This window comes from Felis catus, chromosome C2 (assembly GCF_018350175.1).
Source record: "Felis catus isolate Fca126 chromosome C2, F.catus_Fca126_mat1.0, whole genome shotgun sequence".
In the NCBI taxonomy this organism is placed as follows: Eukaryota; Metazoa; Chordata; class Mammalia; order Carnivora; family Felidae; genus Felis; species Felis catus.
Window position 1 is genome coordinate 127,538,982 of NC_058376.1, and position 17,863 is coordinate 127,556,844.

Genomic DNA, 17,863 nt, shown 5'->3' on the forward strand with positions numbered 1-17,863 from the left:
GCTTTTAATATGGCAGGGAGTTAGTCCAGAGCAGGGGGCTGGTGGGGGCAATGTCAGAATCCTGAGGCAGGGCAGGGAAGCAGGGAGATAGAGAAAGCCTTTCCGGTAATTCTGATGCACTGTGGAGGGGGCACCTCCACTTGAGAATCAGAGATAAATCAAAGTCTTTGTTTTTCAGCTGGGGAAGCAAAGGCCCTGCCTGGAAGAGCAAATGCACAGGTTAAAATGGGTAAACACATCTGTAGATTTTGCAGTGAGGCACAGAGTCAGGACACTGGGAAAAAAAGAGAACACAGTAAGGTTTCCTCTCTGAAACCAGTTACAACTGGTTAAAATGGAGGCCCACAGTGGCCTGGACAGGGAAAGGAAGGGGAGTGTATGGGATTCTGAGTGTTGCAGAAACTTTGCCTGTAGCCTTAGAAAAGGCCATTCTCCAGTCCCCCACCCTCATTTATGCTGCTGATTGGAGGCTGCCCGGGACCACTGTGGTCGAGTCTCAGTGCCTCTGAGCTCACTCTGAGCCCTCTCCTCCCTCCCAGCAATGACTGCCTGGAAATAGCAGCCAGCCACCAGGAGTCTGGTCCTCTACAAACTCTTGGCAGTTTCTTGGTCTTGGGTTAAAAGTCCCCAGAGAACAAAGCCATATCTACAGAGTGGCCTTTGTACAGTGCCAGCCAGCACTGGCCATGCTAGAACACAAACTCCTCTGAGGTGGAGCTGCTGGGTGAAGGTCCTGGCCTCACTTTCCTGACTCGATTTTAGAGAAGGGAGGAGTTTGGTCCATGAGAAATTTTGCCTTTGAGCCCATTTTTGCTCCCAGGACTGCCCATTGAAGGCACGCTGAGTGTGTGTGTGTGTGTGTGTGTGTGTGTGTGTGTGTGTGTGTGTGTGTATACAAGGTCTATTTTCTATGCTTGCTGCTGAGTGAACAGGAAGAAAAGGGCTGACATTGCACAGGGGGATTTAGGTGAGTTGAGATTTACAGAAGAAGCCTGAGACAGAGCACAGTGCAAAGTGCTGGGACAGATTTCTGAGGGTAACTGTGGAATTCAAAAGGAGTTATTTAGAAAGACAACATGTCCCAAGGATCTAAGCTTTCTGGAAGTAGGGAGGTGGCCCAAGTGACCTTTTTTTCAGATCCTGCAATGTTGTAATTACACAGATAAAAGAATAGTTTTGACGTAGGACTTTACACTGTACGTTGGTAAGGAGAAATTTTAGTTATAAAAATATTATATATAGGTTTTTAAAAAAGAGATGGGTAGGATAATGAGTGAGAAAAACTTTTAAAGGCACTGCTTAAAAGAAAACACTTGGGAGATATCCCAACACTCTGGCCTCTTGGGCTCTGCTATCTTTTTAATTCCCTATATTCATGTTCTCTGGCTTATCTGTGAATTTGGTTAACACATTCCCCAGCCGCTCAATTGGATAAGATAAGGCAGAAGATGTTAATAGAGAACCCTCCATCTTTTCCCACTGAGTCTGATTTCAGGATTCATTGACTTGCTAAACCCAATCTTTTCCCCGAATTCTGTGTCCTATACGGGCTTATCAACATGGAAGATAATCTACCCGCCAAGCATCCAATGAGTGCCCACAACGGGCAGAGAGCAGATGGGGCAGGCAGACTGTGGCCCTGGGGACCTGCAGAGAAAGGACGCTGCTGGGGCACTGGGGGCTGGAAGGGGACTTGTCATTGGGACTGGCCAGTCTGGCTGTAAGGAGCACTCCTCCAAGCACTCACCTGCTCTACCAGGCAGTGGATGTGTGCTTTCTACTCACCTCGGCCGGTGCTGTAATGCTGCAGCTTATCGCTGTACACGGCCTCTTTGCTGTAAGCCCGTTTCCTGTAGATGCGAGGAAGAGGAACTCTTTTAGCTGGAGTGCACCCCTGCTGCTCGGCACCAGGGGTCTCCCCCAGCTCCCCTGTCCCGACGGGGGCTCACTAGGGCATCTTCTGGGACTGGGAACTGGGCAGCTCTCACTTTAACATTTAGCTCCTGTCCTGCTTCCTGGAAGCCGGGTCTGCTTCTGGGTCCCCGTCAGAGCCTGGGGCAGAGGTTCTCAGGATACCCATCAGCATGCTGGCTGTACCATGGAACTGCTCAGGAGAAGCCAACTACAGTGCTTTCCAGAGCAGAATCTGGGCTAACCCCCAAAGGCAGTAGCAACAGTATTAAAAATGCACAAGGCCTCAGGGCCTGCCCTTCTGCAGAACTTGGAGTTCCTGTTTTCCTCCTTGGCTCTCCTCCTGACTGCCTGCCTTGTGCCCTCTGCCGAGGGCCTTGGCTCTCTAACCAGACGATGGGTTGCAGTACAGGGTGTGATGCTCCAGTGGGTCAAATGCAATTTGGTAACTGTCGCTCCAACAGTGAGGGGGAATAAAATGAGGTTTGAAGATGGATGCTGTTTACCCATAGCCTTGCCCAGCTCTTATGGAGGATTTTATCCCAGGCACAGAGAAAACAAATAATCTGGACAATTCTAGGCTGCCTGTGGATTGAGATGGAATGATGACCATGAGCTTGACAGCAAGGCTGTGTAATGGTCAGGCCCCGTCCAGTCTGCATGGCCTGGGAGGGGCCTGCATGTGGAGAGGGGCTTTCCGAGTCTGAGGTGAGCTAGTGGGACCAGATGGAAGTAGAGGACCTACCTGCTACAGACGATGGAGATGGCCACCAATGACACCACGAACACGACCCCGGCTGCTGCCGAGCCAGCAATCAGTGGCAGCTGCTCCCTCAGCTCAGACTTGTAGTCATCTAGGTGAAAAAGAGGCATTAGAGTTCTTCCTGTGTGCTCACTGCATACAGCTGGGACTCAATGCATGACACTAAAGACATTATAAATATGTGTGTGTGTGTGTGTGTGTGTGTGTGTGTGTGTGTGTGTGTGTGTATGTATATGTAGAGTACAGCTTCCATGCTTCAGAGCTAGAAGACCAACTAAAACAAAGAATGATCTTCAAGTCACAAATAAACAAGAACAACTAGAAGCAAATGACAGTAACAAAAACAAAACAGCAGGGACAGAAGCTCAGAATTAAATGCTGATGACATGCGTCCCCACAGCAGAGGTGACTCCAATCTACATCCCCTCATTCGGAAGGTATCTCAAAGGACGGTCAGTCATGCTAGGATACGTCTAAGGGGAAGAAGAAAAACCACTGCTGAAGGACTTTTGAAAACACACAGGTGTTGAAACACAGCACAGCGTATAGATTCTTTGAGCAGATATTTAAAGAATATCAGCAGCTGGGCAGCAGGTGCTACACCAGGAGCTGTGGAGGATGAAGGAACGCCGGAGAAATGGCCCGGCACTCCAAAGTTCCCACTCAAGAATAATACGATCAAGGCCTCTGCAAGGTTAGAACCGTGCTGTATTACGCGGGCAAAAAGGAAGCCCCTGAGTCACAGAGGTGAACAGAGCTCCCCGAAACCCTGGCTTTACCATGGGTGAGCTCTGTGATCCTGGACAAAGTCTTTAGTCTCTCTGACCCTCAGACTCCTTTCTACTAAAAAAGGTAATAATAAAACAATCAAATTATGAGAGGCATAGTTTGCAATGTCTGCACTATCACGGGTGTCCCAAATCCTAATACTCTTTTCCTTAATCCATAGAAACCACTTGGCCTAGCTGGCTATTATTATTATTATTATTATTATTATGCTTATTCCTTCACTTGGCATTAAGGACTGAGGCATACAGAGATCAAGCTTTATGTGTTCTATTACAATTAAGGTTGCCAGATACAGTAAATATCTGTATCTGCCAGATACAGTAAAACAGGCCGACCAAAAATACAATACTGCCAGATACAGTAAAACAGGCCAACCAGTTAAAAGTGAATTTCAGGTACACAATGAATAATGTTTTAGTGTAAGTATACCCCAAATGTTGAATGGGAGATACTTACTTAGAATAAAATATTGTCAGTTCTTTATCTGAAATTCAAATTTATCTGGCCATCCTGTATTTCACTTGGCAACCTCAATGACAATAGCTCTTGAAGTGAAATTCACCATGTCCTGCATCAGAATCACCTGAGCCCGATAATAAACCATGACTTTTTCTGGGGCCCTCCTCAGGTCTACTGAATCAGAACCTTTGAGTGAAGAGCAGAATATCTCCATATTTACCAAATGTTCCAGGCGATTCTCATGCTGCCCAAAGTTTAGGAACCACTGTTCAACTCTGTGGGTAGAGAAAGAGACTTCCAAAGATAAGGATGTTATTCTCGAAGCCACTCCATAGACATCAATTTTAAAGACTGAAGGTATAGTGTCTCAACTGACAGCTTTCTGTAACATGTGTGTTTAAAAAAAAATGGGGTGTGTGTGCCTGGGTGGCTCAGTCAGTTGAGTGCCCGACTTTCGGTTTCAGCTCCGGTCTTGATCTCACAGGTCGGGAGTTTGAGACCCACACTGGGCTCTGCACTGACAGTGTGGAGCCTGCTAGGGATTCTCTTTCTCTTCCTCTTTCTCTGTCTCTCTCTCTGTCTCTGTCTCTCTGTCTCTCTGTCTCTCTCTCTCTCTCAAAATAAGTGATTAAACTTTAAAAAAAATTTTTTTTTGGCAAAAGAACAAAATTCAAGGAACCACAATGAAGAGTCCATAAAAACATCTTTATAACTTAAAAACTTCATAAAGCAATGTGACCTTCAGTCTTTAAAATTGATTTCTAGAGAGAGAGGCTTCAAGAACCAACATCCTTATCTTTAGAAGTGCCTTCCTCTGCTCACAGAGTTGAATGATGATTCTCAAACACCGGGGAGCGTAAGAATCACCTGGACTGTTTGATAAACGTGCAGGTATCATGCTGTATGAATGGGTTAAAAAAAAAAAAGCATATAAGCCAAAGGTTAGCATACTAGAGCTAACAGCAGTCCATAGTAGCTCTGCTGTCATGTGGAGGTCAGTGCTGCCCAAAGTGTGGTCTTTGACCCTGGGCGGAATCCTATAGGTCCTCCGGCTCCAATGACCTATCACTGATCAACCTTCAACTCACCTTTATGCTGAAGACGGGGCCCGAAGCCTCAGTGAACATAATTACCACTGATGTGCAAACCTCAAGTCATTAAGATAAATACTCCTGAATTTGGCCACTTACCAAAACTCTCTTATATCTAGCCCCTCTTGGGTTTATAAAACTTAACTGCCAAATGTAAAAGGAATAGTCTTCTTGGGAGAAATTTGTTACTTCTTGATTTGTCTAGCAGAATTGCCAAGAGACCAGTGCTCAGAGCATTCTGAGTTTTGGGTTTTTAATCCTGTGTACTTCCTGGTGCCACAGTGCCCATAAATCTAGATGGTAAGTAAGGTGCAAAGAGGGGACAGAATCCTTAAGGAACAGGAGACAGCCTGCATTCTTTTCATACCGGCAGCATTATTAACCTGAATAAATTGGCTCAGTGTCTACCCCATCTCGCTATCCTCAAAATATGAGCGAAGATTCACCTGAAAAGAACTCAAAACGAGTTGCAAACTCCAATCCTACAGGAGCCAGAAAACTCACATTAAAGCATCTGGGTACAAATCACTGGGAAGGGGCAGACGCCCCATGGGGGCAGCCGCCTCTCAGCTCGGGGGTACAGCCCTCCCCCTACAACGCCCATCAGCTCTGGCTTCTTTTCAGCTTTTCACAAGAAAATGCACATTATGGTTTTCATATGAAATCATCTGGTTTTAAATGTTTCTGGTGAAATGTTAAATTGTTAAACATCATAATGTGAGTCAATATAAAACCTCAGGTCCTATCACACGCCTAGTCAGAGAGGGCTGGCCTAGAATAAAATGTTAGGTAAAGGCAGACTGTTTTGTGTGTAATTTAATTAATAAGTGAAAAATTAAAGGCTCTCAGTTGAGGGGGTTGAGAAGAGACTGATATCTGGAAAACTATCAGGAAACAGCTCACAAATGAATAAATAAAATGGACAGTGAATAGAAAAACGAAAGCATACACCACAGTAAATGGCTGGCTAAGGGAAAGAGTGGGTGAACACAGGCAGATATCCCATGCCGCCGCCTCAGGCTACAGGGAAATCAGATTTTCACAACCATTTAAAAGCGTGGTCTCAGAGGACCAGGAGAGACTGTCATTAATGGGGAACTAACAAAGCCCAAAGGTGGAAGTATTTTGGGTGACAGGCTTTCTGGCCTTGGGGATGGTTTAGAAGATAATGTCTGTCTATTATCACTGGAGATACATGGCTAGAGTCACATGTGAAGCTGTTTCAAACAAGCTGAGATACTGGTTGCATGGGACGGCTATACCCCCAAATTTGCCCCTCTGTGTCCTTCCTGGAGACCTTATCTCGTGAAATTAGGTTGTGAGCTCAGCTCCCAGTCCCCCAGAACAGAGGGGTGAAGTGGGAGTGAGGGTAAAACAACGGCAACACCTGGGCCCTGATTCTGAGGCAGGAGGCACATGAACCCTGAGCTACGTGGGGGTCTCCCTGCCAGGACCTCTCTGCATGTGGTACAGAGACCCACTGAAGGAAAACCCAAGCGATGTTAGGAGAGAAATAGGCCTGACTTCAGAAAGATGCCCTGCCTTGTGAATGACGCAAGAGTAATGCCCTGCCCCCACCCCCCCAGGGCAAACCCTTCCAAGGGAATCGCACTGGAATCCAGTGAGAGGTTGGCACTTGGGCTGCAAGGGCAGCTTTTCAGGGCCTCTTCCCCTCCCCCAAGTGCTGGCCCTGTACCACTTCACTGGCCTGCCTCTTACCATCCGTCAGCGTCTGGAAGCACATCTTGCCACTGAACTTGCCGTAGCCCGCCACCGTGCGGGCACGCACTTGCACCACATACACCATGCCTGGCCGTAGGCCGTCAATCCGCGCCGTGTTGGTCTGGCTCCTGGCCATGGAGGAGTTGAACTCATTGTGCTCCTGAAAGAGAGTGAGGAGAACGGTCTGCAGCCTCCTCCTGAGGTCTGCGTCCCCACCTACTCCACCCTGGAGCACCCAGGCCCTGTCAGTCCTTGGTCCTACAGATCTGCTAAAAGCTGTCACTGGCCCCAGGCCCTCTCTCTGAATGGGGGACATCTGGCCTGGACCAAGGGAATGAAGGATCAGCTCTGTGTCATGAGGTGGCCATGCCCTAAAAAGGAGGCTCTGAGCAAATGGCTAGGCTCTCAGAGCCAGGCTGGGGGGCTCATCGTCATTTTCTAGTCCTTCCCCATCCAGGGTTCAGGGCACATGCAGCTTTGCAAAATCCTGTTGCGTCTCGGATGTCAGTAGAAGCAAGCTGGGCAGCATCGGCCCTTTGTCTCCCTTTTTTTTTTTTTTTAAAGGTTTATTTATGTTGAGAGAGAGAGAAAGAGCACACACATGAGTGGGGAGGGGCAGAGAGAGAGGGAGAGAGAGAATCCCAAGCAGGCTCCACACTGTCAGCACAGAGCCCCAAATGGGGCTTGAAATCACGACTGTGAGATCATGACCTAAACTGAAATCAAGAGTCGGACACTTAATTGACTGAGGCACCCAGGTGTCCCTGCCCTTTGTCTCATTTCTATTGAGGACTTGCCTTTTCTCTCCTCACTCAGGATCTCCTCACCATGACTGTTCTAGATCACCCCTTAAGCTCCCTCAGGTCCTAGTCCTTAGCTGAGTGACTTAGTGTCCACTCTGCTGCAAAGCCTGAGGCCATTCCAAACCACCTCCCATACCTGCTTCTGCCTTCACTTTGGCCTGTGTCAGTCTGTTTGGATCCCAACTTCTAGTTCCCTCTCCACCAGCATCGGGAGGACATGTCTGTTCTCCCTGGAGAGCAGGCTCTGCCCCTTCTCACCTATTCAGGGGTCACCCCTCCACCCCCACCACTCTCTCCGGCACCTTCTGCCTGGTCTTCTATAGTCTCTGTTATCCACACATGAGTGTCCTCTGGTGTGCACAGATTTTTGCTCCTGTTTCTCAGCCTTCTGACTCCCCACCCATAGTTGGTGCCTTCAAGGGTACTTCCTGTCTTTGCTACTAACATTTGGTTTGTGCCTAGACTTTTGTAGCCTCCTATCTTTTCTGCCACTCCCTCTCCACCAAATCCAAACTTCTTTTCTAACAGGACGCCTGGGTGGCTTCAGTCAAACATCTGATGTAGGCTCAGGTCATGATCTTACAGTTAGTGAGTTTGAGCCCCACATTGGGCTCTGTGCTGACAGCATGGAGCCTGGAGACTGGTTCAAGTTCTGTGTCCCCCTCTCTATCTGCTCCTCCCCTGCTCACGCTCTGTCTGTCTGTCTCTCTCTCTCAAAAATAAAAACAAAACATTAAGAAAGATCTCTGACCTTCCCTAAAGTTATAATCAGATAAAAACAAAACTCCTAAATCTAGGTTTATAGGGTCCTCATAATGAAGCAATTCCAGTCTCTCACAACCCCCAAATTACCACCTTGCTGTCCCTTCAGGGGCCACACTCCCAGACCCAGGGCCTTTGCTTGGGCTGTTTTCCCGGTCTGAAATGCCTCTCTCTAGTGCTCCTCTGCACCCTGCATGTTCCTTGTGCCTGTATCTCTAAAGCCCCCTCTTCCAGGAAGGTTTCCCATGGACTCTGTTCATTGCTGTCTTTCATCTTTACACCCTCCCCTCAGCGCCCTCATATACACCAGCCTGGCCTCTGATCATTTTCATGTGTGCATTATGAAGACTGTGGGTTATCTCCAAGTGTACAGGAACAAAAGTTTCAACTCCGGGACTGCCCCTGTCTGTACCATCAGTCTCAGAGCAAAATGGGGACATCAGTGAAAATGAAGAGCTTAGGTCACTGAGAGGGAAGCTCCCAAGTCCCTGTGCAGATCTGGGGTTCTGTGATGAATTCTAGGCACAATGGTTTGAGGGGCATGGTAACAAATGAGGAGAAAGCTGACGGCAAGAGATGTGTAAGCCACAGCCTCAGACAAGCAACAGAAGTTTGGGGAGTTGAGCCAGGACAAACGAACACAGTGCAATGATTTAAAAAAATTGCCATTGTTTTAAAATATGCAAACATCTACTTTGCAAAGGCAGAGGTGACCTGATGTGCATTCACTCAATCATTTGGCCCAGCAGCCACATTTATGGCATGCTACCATGTGCTGGGTACTTACCTACACATGGTTTCAGGGACCAAGTCATGGCCCCTCTCCTTGGGGATGCAAAATCTTGTGGGGTGGACCAGAAAATACCCAGATGCTGACAGCAGTGCTGACTGAGTGACTTGGCAGAAGGCAGCTTAGGGGGCTGGGGGATGGGGGGGGGGGCGGGAAGAGCAGAGGGTCACCCAACTCAGGCTGCTAAGGAGACTGGGAGGGTGACGTTAGTTGAGTCATCAAAGGCGGAAGAAATTAGCCACATGGACAAATACAGAGAGTGAGAACAGAATAGAACACGTGAAAGCAAGGCCTAAAGAGATGAGAAGCCTGCAAGCAACTGGGCCCATCTAGACTGTGGTGACACATGCGGTGGTGACAAATTCTTGGAAGTAGTTTTAAGAGACCACAGGCTAGAGGTCAGCTTGAATAGATGGTTGAAGGTTACACACTCATCCTCATGGAGGGGATATCCATTGACCTCTGGGAGGGACTGCTTGGAAGGAACTGCCCATCCATCGGTTTGACCTATTAAAAAAAAAAAAAGGAGGATGCCCCCACCCCACCACCAATCAGGGATCCAGCAGAAAGAAGGCTGTCTACCATAGGAGGGATATTAGCTAGAACGTTGGTCATTACTGTCCTAACACACTGAAGATCTAAGACCTAAACCTATATAAATCACCTAATCACCTTGCAAATTAGGACAAAATCCCATTGCTACAAAATCTGGGTAGCTGTCTGGATTTTCTGGTTTCACTGGTACCTGTGGAATTAGGCACTGCTTGAAAGAAGTGAAACATCCACTGGGCAGTTCTTTTACTGACAACTGTCTTTTGGTGTATTAGTATTTGGATTGTGAAGACAAAACATTAACCCCTTATCACTTTATAGCCCATACATTCAAGAAGTTCCATGATTAAAATGAGTATTAATCCTTGTTCTCTTCAAACCCATTAATCAACTGTAGGCAAATGGGTGAGAGCAAAGAGCACGTGGCTTTTTTGTTTGTTTGTTTGCTTCATGATTGATTCTATAAGCATGTGAGAGGTATAGATCATCGCTATTGAGGGCAGAGACCATGGCTCCCATCCCCAACCTGTGGCCCAGGGCTGGCACCAAACTGCTCAACGGTTCAGTGCTAAATGAATGAATAAACACCACACTTCAGACCAGTTATTTGAACCAATCGATCGAGCACAAGATATTGCCAACGCCTGAAAGAGTTTCTAGGAGAAAATGATCCTAAAATTTGAAGGGTAGAAATTCCCAAGGCCTAAACCAGTCCATTCTGGCCCAGACAGTTATGAAGAGCAAGAAAGCGTCTAAACGCTTAATCATGAAGACAGCTGAGAGCAGATGTAGATGCCCCTCCCATGGTTTGCCTACAAGCGCTGACACCAGGAGTGAAAAGTGCTACAAGACAGTAAACAAGAGAGGATGATAAATGGAAGCATATGAAAATGGGAAGGAGATGAACATGGAGAGGCTCTGGGAGTGTCATCAGCTCGATGGCATCTGAGCACTCTATTAATGAGCTGTTGGAGGAGGCGAAAGCCTCATTGATTCTATTTATAGAGCTGAAATTGAAAGGTGTTCCAAGCATAAATTGAGAGGGCGATGTGAAGTAGGAGACCCGGGGTGGGTTTTCAGGGGTTGGTAAACTATGGCCCATGGCTAGCTACCTGTTTTTGTAAATAAAGCTTTATTGGAACTCAACCATGCCCACCTTCTGATATATTGCCTATGGCTGTTTTTCTTCTACAAAGGCAAGTTGAGTAGTTGGGACAGAGACTATATGGCCACAAACTTAAAATAGTTCCTATTTGGTCCATTATGGAAAAAACTCTGCTGACTCCTGGCTTAGAAGAAGTGGCACAGAATGGAGGAATGGGGATTTATTTCTTTGGGGGTGAATCCAGGATATCTACTGGGCAGAGTTTTATTGTGTTTGCATCTCTAAAGACCAGGATTCGCCAGCCTCGTGGAGCAGGTAGGCAGATCATTCTCTTATAAGAATTTGGGTTTAAAATTAAGATATAATCTTTTATTTCACAGGCCACATTAATTTTGAGATCCTCGGCATCAGCATGATTGCTATCTAGTTCCTTACTGAGCTCGGAAATTTTCGCCATTGAAATATAACAAAAATGTCCATAGTTTTGATTCTCTATGGTCATGGGTAAGTCATTTAACCTTTCTGTGACTTAGTTCCATCACCTATAAATTGGTTATACCTGGCTTTCAAGTATCTTTCTTTTTATTTCTTTTCAAGATCAGAGCTAATGTATTTGTGAATATCTGGCACATAATAGATACTCAGTGTATGATGATTTATTACCACTGTGGTTATTTCAAAATACCCTCACAGGGTAATGTATTTTTCTTTATTTGTATTAGAAATGGTCCAGGCAATGTAACAGATCTTACAGTCAAGCACTTTATAAGTGAAGGAGAGTTCTGTAGTAACATACCGTATGGTAACCAATGCTTTGGCAAAGAATCTTCTGTGTTTCCAAGGAAAGCATTCTATCCTCTGGAGTGAGGACAATAATATGCTTCACTGAGGTGTGGAAGATGCCTCGGGCATTGGGCTGCTGTGCATGTGTGTCTGTTAATAATTAGTATAAATTACGGAGAAGTAGGGATGTGGTCTGAAATGGGAGAATAAGCTTCCTTCGTAGCATCAAAAGTTGAAGTTCATTACCGTATTTCAAAGGCCAAGGCTTTCACGTAAAGGGAAAAGTAGCAGAAGAGGTTGGGTGTGGGCTGGAAAATGAGGAGCCAAGGGACACAGGCAGGAGCCTGTTACGAAGCCCACCCCTATGCTGGCGTGAGTGCCTTTGGCAGGGCAGATGAGGCGGAAGGCAGGCGGTTCGCATGTACGTGGCTGATCTCCAGCACTGCCTTGTGTGACAAGCTCACTTCCTGGCTGTGTGCTTTTGGGTAAGTTTTATTTTGTTTTGAACTACTTTGTGCACTGGCTTCTTTACCCATAGCAATGATACTAATATTTACCACACTGGGTAGTGAGGAGAAAAGTAGATAATGCTTATAAAGCTCTTGGCACCCAAGAGGGGCAGACTAGGGAGAAATTACTATTATTTTTCTGAGGTGAGCTTATAAGGCTCAAGTTCAAGTGTGTGTGGGAAGGGGCACTGTTAGAATCTTTCTGGTGATTCTGACATTGCATCATATGCTGGCCACACATGATAACTCTATCAAACTCTTAGGTCAATTTTGATGATGAAACGAGACTGTGTGGACAATTGGTCCAGGCAGATTGGTCCAAAACATTGTGGAAACCCAACATTTACTTTATTAACTGATAAAAAATATCTAGCAAACAAGGGCTCCCAATTCAAAGCTGATTGGATATAATGGTTGCTTATGAATCCAGATGGTTTAAATTACCCCCAATTCACAGAATTATCTGAATCAACTGTCTACAAAACCCAATATTCTCTAAATGGAATAGAACATTACCTAATCCTCACCTTGCTTGCAAGTTCGGCCGCAAGGGCGGAAGGGTGTACATCCTCACAGACTAGATTGGTGATCCATCTAGCCCTCCACTTTCAGGGACACAAACTGCTACTATTTTACAAATGTGAAAACTGTGACCCAGAGTGGTTAAATAATTTGGCCACGGCTGCACAGCTGGTTAGTTATGGAGGGCACTAGAGACTAGAGCCCTCCTTCCCCAGGCAGTCACGTACCACTGTTCAATACTGCCTCCGTCCTGGAGGGCTGTGAGTCTCCATCTCTGATCCTCTCTCCACTGACCTACTGGATAGTTCTGCCGGGCTCAGGGCTTTCATACATTTACATACTGACAGCTTCCAGATGGACTTCTCCAACCTGGCCTCTCTCCTGAGCTCCAGGCAGGGACATCTAGCTGCCTGAACTACTGGCTATCTCAGAAGTGTTTTAGACATCGAGCTGAACTTCTGTCCCTTCCCTTACCACAAATATGCTCTCTCACAACAAGCACTCTTCTTTTTTTTTTTTTTTAACGTTTATTTATTTTTGAGAGAAAGAGACAGAGCATGAGGGGGAGAGGGACCGAGAGAGAGGGAGACACAGAATTGGAAGCAGGCTCCAGGCTCTGAGCTGTCAGCACAGAGCCCGATGTGGGGCTCGAACTCACAAACCATGAGATCATGACCTGAGCTGAAGTCGGACATTTAACCGACTGAGCCACCCAGGAGCCCCAACAAGCACCCTTCTAAGTCAATGGTGGCTACCTCCTTCTATCGGGCCAGGCCTAAACCCTCCCACATCTGAAGCCCAAACTGTTAGAAATCCCGTTGCTCTGCCTTTACTTTATATATCTGGAATCTACCCTGCTTCGCCAGCCATCTCCTTCCATCCTAATCAAGCCACCATCATCCTTGTTCTAGTTGGTTGTAATCTAGCAGGCCTGTTTTTAATGGGACAGCTGAATGGGCCTCTTAAAATGTAAGTCAGATTTTGTCTCTTCTCTGCTTCTAACCCTGCTATATGAATCCTCATCTCACTCAGTGGTTAAGCTAAAGTTCTAAGGTCCAGCCTGATCACCTCCCCTGGTTACCTCTCTCACCTGTCTACTACTTTCCCACTGCTCATACCACTCTAGTCATGCCGGTCTTCTTCCTGTTCCTAGAATCACCAGTCATGACCCTGGCTCAGGGCCTTTGCACAGGTGGTTGTCTCTCTCCCCCGCTTCACAACAACCTCACCTCTTTCAAGTCTTTACTTAGAAGCTACCTACTCCAAGAGGCCTCCCTTTACCCTCCTATGTAATTCTGTAACCTGTTCCTCCCCTAAACCTGACCCCCTGATTCCATTTACCATGCTCTGCTCTATTTTCCATGGCATCATTCATTTTCTAACTACTATATGATCTCCTTATTTATTATGTTCCTTTTTTGTCTCCTTCTGTTGGAAAGTGAGCCCTGTGAGGGCAGGCATCTTTGTTTGGATCATGCATATACCCTGGAATAGTACTTGCCAAATAGCAGGCACTTAATCAATACTTGCTGAACCAATTAATGAATGGAGTGTCTTTACAAATGATGTGCTGGGTCAGTATTTTCCTGGGATTTTGCAAATGCTGCAGTTTAACAGGGTGGGAAGGAGGTACTGCCTCCCCTACAGAGACCAAGGGGACGAACTCCACAAGGCACCACTTCCCTACTTGGCAGTGTGTGCCCTGCTGCAGGCCTCAGGAGCAGCTGCTAAAGAGCAGTCAGTGGGCAGCACAAACATTTCTTTTAATTTCTGTCTCATCCTTCAAAATTTCCACTTACATGTCCTCAATCTCTATGAATATACTAGTGCAGTAGTACATGCATATGACCTATAAATACACAAACATATATTGGAAGAACATGATCAAAAACTTTAGAGAACACGGCTCTACAAAACCACAAAATCTTTGGGAAGTTCAGGGGACACCTGGAACTTTGTAGCATCTATGTTAATAGAGCGAACATATGACTGGGAAAAATGGGATTGGTTCTGCCCATACCGGCCCACTGAACTGTTCAGACAGCAGGGTGTAGGCTGGAAGATTCTCTCCTGAGTTGACACAGGAAGAGTCTGGACTTTGGAGACTTTTGCCAACGAAGACCCGATGAACTCTCCCAAGGAGCCTCTGGCTTCCATCAGCAGATTTGTCCCTCCCTCAGGATTTCCTCCAGTCCTCAGATGGCCACCATCCCCCGGACAGTAGCTGGCCCTGGGTATTGAAAGACTGAGGACGGAGCTGGCTCACCTTCTCATAGTACCGGATCTCATAGTCCAGGATGATGCCATTGGGCTGCTCCGGCTGTGGCCATGACAAGGTGATGCTCCTCATGGTGGCACTGACCTGGTGCATGATGGGAACAGTGGAAGGGGCTGTGGAGAGAGGAAGAGACAGGGCAGATGAACAGACCCTCGAGTATATGATATGCATCATCTTTCAGAGATAAATGAAGAGAGAAGTGTCTCTGGGTTTGAATCTACCCTTTCTTTCTTACCAGCTGAGCTGATCTGCAGAACTTCCTGTGGTTTTGCATAGTGAGTAGATTATGGATGAGAAAGGAGAGAAAAGGTGACAATTTAGGATAGGAGGACATGTGTAAGGGCAGGGCTGGAATGGACACGGTGTTTCCTGGGCAGGGAGGAGAAAGGCTTGACCAAAAAGAGATGGTTGGTTGAATCACATGAAAGCAGTGTGGCTTTCAGCTCGGCTGAGGAAGCCGAGCCATCCAGGGAGGGTATGACAACCAGAGCAAGTCTAGGCTTCAGGCAGTGGCACAAGAAGAACAGTGGGACAGGAGGCACAATGGGATGTTTTTGAGCAGAAGGTTTTGAAGGAATCTCAGTCTTGCATTAATGGGGTGAGCTCCTATAAAGAAGAGAATGTGGAGGCAAGGAATGATAATGAGAAACTAGAACTGGTCAGTGCAGAATTACTGCCATAGAAAGGAATGTTCTAGAAAGAGCAAACTCTTCAGAAAGAGCTCTGAAACTGCATGTAAGACTTTGCTGCACTTCAAAAGGAAGAGAGGAGGCAGTGCTCAAAAAGACATGAGCACAGACTACCAACAGAGTTCACTCAGACTTCTGTCAGAGTCTTCCAGATAAGGACATTTGCGATAAAGAGCTCACAAATATAAATGAAGAAATGATACACAAACCAAACATTTGGAAACAGGATAATAATTCCAAAATCTGTGAAGTGATTCCAAATTTTCTGTTAGGAAATAATATTATTTATTTTCCAATTCAACATTTTTTGTGCGGTGTAAGTAAAATGAAAACAGTCTGGAAATAATAAATGAGGGCTGTCTTTCTAGGGGAAGAGGCGGGTAATGGATGAGGCTTCAGTCTGCACTCTGCTCAGGGGCTGTTCCGTTTAGTCCTGGCACTTCTCTAGTGATGAAGGTCGTTTCCTCATGCGAACTCCACTTTACAAGGGTTTCTCTGGGGGACTGTGGCGGACTGACATTTACTATCCTCACTAAGTTAACAGATTCCCCTCCAGAGCATGGCTGCCGGTCTGGGGGTGGGGGATAGGGTTGCTCTCCGCTCACTGGGCTCTCGGTGAGTTCTCAGTGAGCTGGCCCCCAGGCCAGGGGAGGGGCTGCTGAGCACTTGTGAAGATGCCCATACTCAAGGGAGCCATCGGAGAGCCATCGGAGAGCACAGTGTGAGACGTGGTGTTAGGAGGACTTAGAATCAGAGAGTCCACCCAGGACCCTGCACGGTTCCCACTACAGACCTCAGGGTGACCCTGCAAACGTGCCTCTCAGAGCTTCCACCCCCTGGGAACACAGCTGACTCTTGGCCCTGGCTGCTGTACCCTGAAACCACCACCACATCCATGCGGGGCCCCATTTATCAGAGGCTGCTTCCAGCCAATGACTGAGAGCAGCAAGGATGCCACAAAACAAAACAAAACAAAACAAAACAAAACAAAACAAAACAAAACAAAACAAAACAAAACAACCAAAAAACCATTCCTGACTCTTCTGCTGGGCAGCTTTCACTCAAAGACTCCCTACTGGACTCACCAACGGTTCTTTGTACAGTGTGACGGTCTGAGAGTCTTCTCACCTAATCCTCCTTCCTGCCCTCTCTCCTTCACTGTGATCTGATGGTTCCGCCAGCCCCCTCTGGCCTCCTCTCCCACCTGCCCATCAATATCTGGCACCTCCAATCCCATCTTGGCGTCGGCCTTGTGGAGGACCTGATTTAAGGCAATTCTGAATCCCCCTATCAAGTACTCTCTGCTGGGCCCTGCTGCGTCCCCAGGGACTGGCTGCTCACTGCCTCTAGGGGCTGCGGCTTCATCCTTGGGTGTCTCTCACCAATGTGCATGTCTTCCTATCCCTATCTGAAATTCGGTGTCTTCTCACCAGTCCCAGTTCCACTGACTAAGGTAACAGAAAATGTTCTCTCTTCCACAGAATGGCTCGTCAAGTAACTAAAGAAGCTAGTTAGGTCTCCCCTGAGTTCTTCCTGCTGAAAACAACGACCAGATACTATGAACGTTTCTCCCATGACACGCTGCCCCCTGAGGTGGCTCTTTTCCAAATGGGGCTCATGTTATCTAAATCTCTCTGTAGGCATATGGCCCAGGGGTAAACCCAATTCTCCCACTGCTCTTTACTCAGCAAAGATTAGGGTGAAACTACTATCTCCCATGATCCGGGTACCAGACATCAATGAAGGTGACCATTTAGCCTTTTTTTTTTTTTTTTTTTGGATCAAAAACCTGTTCCTGTCATTTGATTTGACATTACTGTCAAACAGAACCTTTAGGTTTTCTCATGGTGTGTGCCTCAGCTTTTGTTTATAGTTTGCTTGTGGGTTTGACTACAAGGGTTTACACATACGCTTTTACCTTTATGGTGCAACATTTGGCCTATTCATCTAGGAAGCCAAAATAATTTGTGATCCCAATTCAACCATCAAATGTGCCTTCTCTTCCTCCTAACTTAGCATCACGGCTCAGGTCCATTAATGAACGAACTAAACAAATGTTCACCGGGCATTTGCCATGTGCCAGTCACCACTCTAGGTTCCAGAGATTCCATAGTGAGTGAAATATAATCTCCTGTCCTCACGGAGTTTCTTTTCTAGCAGAGGGGGTCAAAGGCCAGATGTGATCAATCACAAGGTATGTTAAAATATGAAGTACAACAGAAACAAATGGAGCAGGGGGGAAGGGACACAGAATGTCCAAGTGTAGGAGGCTCGCCGGGAGAAGGCTGCTGTTCCAAATCACAGGGTCAGCATGGCCTTGCTTGAGAAGTAGATG

At 46.7% G+C, this 17,863-nt stretch overlaps 1 protein-coding gene across 2 annotated transcripts in view; it reads right to left on the minus strand.

Annotated features, from left to right (window-relative positions):
• Positions 1 to 17,863, minus strand: part of EPHB1 (EPH receptor B1) — a 430,079-nt gene that overhangs the window by 83,435 nt on the left and 328,781 nt on the right. For both annotated transcript variants that reach the window (XM_023260542.2, XM_006936394.5), the window contains exons 6-9: positions 14,828 to 14,952; positions 6,733 to 6,895; positions 2,657 to 2,765; positions 1,786 to 1,850 (exon numbers count right to left, since the gene is read on the minus strand). In XM_023260542.2, coding sequence (XP_023116310.1) covers positions 1,786 to 1,850; positions 2,657 to 2,765; positions 6,733 to 6,895; positions 14,828 to 14,952 — 462 coding nt within the window. The remainder of the gene's footprint in view (positions 1 to 1,785; positions 1,851 to 2,656; positions 2,766 to 6,732; positions 6,896 to 14,827; positions 14,953 to 17,863) is intronic.